This window comes from Nicotiana tabacum, chromosome 7 (assembly GCF_000715075.1).
Source record: "Nicotiana tabacum cultivar K326 chromosome 7, ASM71507v2, whole genome shotgun sequence".
NCBI lineage: Eukaryota > Viridiplantae > Streptophyta > Magnoliopsida > Solanales > Solanaceae > Nicotiana > Nicotiana tabacum.
In genome coordinates this window covers 160,914,728-160,917,352 of record NC_134086.1, presented here as the reverse complement: position 1 = coordinate 160,917,352, position 2,625 = coordinate 160,914,728, and the positions used below count along the sequence as shown (strand labels likewise).

The window sequence follows — 2,625 nt, the reverse complement described above, 5'->3', positions numbered from 1 at the left end:
TTTTGGTGCTTACTTAAAAAAGAAAATTGTGTGTTTTCATCCTAACTTATGCATACGCTTATTTCAAAAACTTTAAATAAAGACCTAATACAACCCTACAAACAACGTTAAAAAAGGTAAGCACAAAATAGGCACATACAACCCCTGTTACTTAGTTACCTAAAATACAAGTTAACCTAATAGAAGAATAAAGTTGCTCAATTGCAGAGACAACTTGCTAAAGAAATTGCCATAAAATTGAATGATACACAACGAATTAGCACGGTACAAACACTACTAAGAAAAACTAATCATTGAATTAAATCGACAAAATAAGCATCAAACACAAGCAAAAGCAAGTACATGCAACCAAAAGTTAGGTATAATTGTTACACTAAATTCAGAATAACGATACTAAACTCCTGTATTAATTTGTTTCTCTATGTAATATAGAAATATAGCTTCCATGATTAGCCCTATGTCAGATAAGGGAGAGAAAGAAGCCATTCTACAAAAATTGGGAGGTAAAATTTTTCTTCCTAAATTGCCCTTAAACTATACTACTGAATTTCCAATTATAGTCCTTAATCCTAATTCCTACCTCCCATAATCTCTCCCAATTAAACACAATTAGTAAAGCGGAGACCGCTGCGGCGTACCCTTCCTCCGGTTCATCATAGAAACCGACATCTCCGAACCCGGTCCACAAACAGGCTGAAACGCGGACCGGAAAGCCGGGAGGGTGCTGCGTTTCTTCCTTACAACCTCTGTTGTCGCCGTACATCCGACAGTCCGGCAGCCAATTTCACCAACAGCTCCACCGCTGCAACTCGAGCCTGAATCAACCGGTTCAAGAATGGTGTCTGGGGTCATTTGACCATCGTCCAATCCCGGTTCAGACAGTGTCATGTAATCACACTTGTAGATATACTTGGAAAGTTTTCCCTCAGTTTTCAGTATGTGTTCAATCTGTAACAAAACCAAGCCATATCCATGTTAATACATAAAAAAATGGGTCGGTTAGAAAATTCAAAATAATTAACATAAAAAATTGTGGGTTTCCAATTTTGGTAATTTAAAAATTAAAAAACAGACCTTGCAGGAGATGGAACAAAAGAGATATGGGTCCTGAAGTCCTCTTTCACATATGATGCAGGTGTTACTTGAGCCTCTACACGGCCTTGTTTTTGGCCTATGGTTTAAAAATACCACTTTTGCACTGTTTGAAGTGTAAGACTGCAGACAAGAAAAGAGGGGAAATACTATTCAGATAATCAAAGAAAAAAGAAGAAATTCAAAAGGTGACAAATTTAGGTCAAATACTCACTTGAACAAAAGCACAGTCCAACAATTTCTCAGCATCACAAAGCCTAATAACATCATGATAAACATACCTCCTAATCTGCAGTACAAAAAAAACATCATTTTTTAAAAGCATGTACATAATTCAACATGTTTTTATAAAATTTGAGATAATTTTGTAAGAAAAAATGGACCTGTAAAAGGCGGTGAGAACGGTGAGGGCTCAAGCAGTGAGGGCAAATACACTCACAACAGTCCAAACAGAACACATTCTTTTCATTCTTCTTAGCATCTTCATGAATTATGCAGGCGTTGAAGAATTTCTCTGTCAAAAGTGCAATAAGCCACTGAGGAAGTTGTGTAGATTCCAACTGCCACATAAAGATACCCAAAAAAAGAAACAAAACATAAGAATATATAATCAGTTGGTGCAATTGAAGTAGAGAATAAATCAAAGAAAGAGACCCCACCATGTTCATATGATGAATATTCCACTGTAAACTTTTTTGAGTTTTTGCTTCGATATATATGGTTTCTATGAGAAAACTTTTCAAGAAAATAGTATGGAGAGTATTGTGTTTTGGTAGAAAGAGAATAAAAGGTAAGGGGGCTGAGGGGGCTGAGGGGACAGAGAAAAAAAAGGAGGACGGCGCCTGCAAAACTAAGACTGGAGTATTACTGTTACCAATGAAATGAAAGAAGAAGAGTAGTGGTATGTGTATATATGCATAATATTGCTAATGGTGCAATAGTGAATTTGCTACAATTCTGTGTACTTGTACTATTTTGTGCAGTACTATTCTTTTTCTTTGCAAAATTTCTTTACCAAAACTTGGGATTTTGATTTGGAATTAATACTAATTTTGCGTAAAATCTTGAACTGATAAGAGACAACCCTAAGTCAAATTTTAAAAACTTTGTCTCTTCTAAAAGAAAAAAATAAGGAGATGAAGAACTGAACAGCTCAAAAACTTCTGGTTTGTTTTGTTTTGATAATAGTAATAATTAGCACTATTTACAAGTAAAACAGCTCGTATCCCAAAGGACCCTATAGGAAATGACCATTTGGTGGTTTATGTATGGTACGTTTCTTTGGCTAAGCACTAAGCAGAAGCAGTCCCTTCATCTTCTTTCTCTCTCTCCTTCTCAGCTAAATGACAAGACCAAAGATGGTGACTTTCTCACCTCTCGGTAAAAAACGATAAAAATTGACAGACTGAGGTTAAAGGAAAATAGGAAGTGACCATTTTTCCCTTTGGTGAGAATCGTAGGTAAGCATGATCTTAGTGGGATATGATCAATTTCGAGCTATGTTTATTTATCACATAGACAGATTATTCGTAG

General features: G+C 35.8%; 1 protein-coding gene across 1 annotated transcript; it reads right to left on the bottom strand.

Moving 5' to 3' along the window:
* Positions 1-312: 312 nt before the first annotated feature.
* LOC107823000 (protein RGF1 INDUCIBLE TRANSCRIPTION FACTOR 1-like) lies at positions 313-2,418 on the bottom strand. Its single transcript, XM_016649583.2, has 5 exons — positions 1,752-2,418; positions 1,476-1,652; positions 1,307-1,381; positions 1,075-1,215; positions 313-948 (listed from the first exon to the last, which is right to left on the bottom strand). Exons 1-5 carry the CDS (start codon positions 1,758-1,760, stop codon positions 610-612), a joined length of 741 nt encoding a protein of 246 aa, XP_016505069.1. The 5' UTR covers positions 1,761-2,418; the 3' UTR covers positions 313-609.
* Between the last annotated feature and the right edge of the window lie 207 nt (positions 2,419-2,625).

Coding starts and splice junctions, on each gene's coding strand:
- LOC107823000 (XM_016649583.2), bottom strand. Junction 1,382..1,475: donor GTTCTCACCGCCTTTTACAG/GTCCATTTTTTC, acceptor TTTGTACTGCAG/ATTAGGAGGTATGTTTATCA. Junction 1,216..1,306: donor TGGACTGTGCTTTTGTTCAA/GTGAGTATTTGA, acceptor TCTTGTCTGCAG/TCTTACACTTCAAACAGTGC.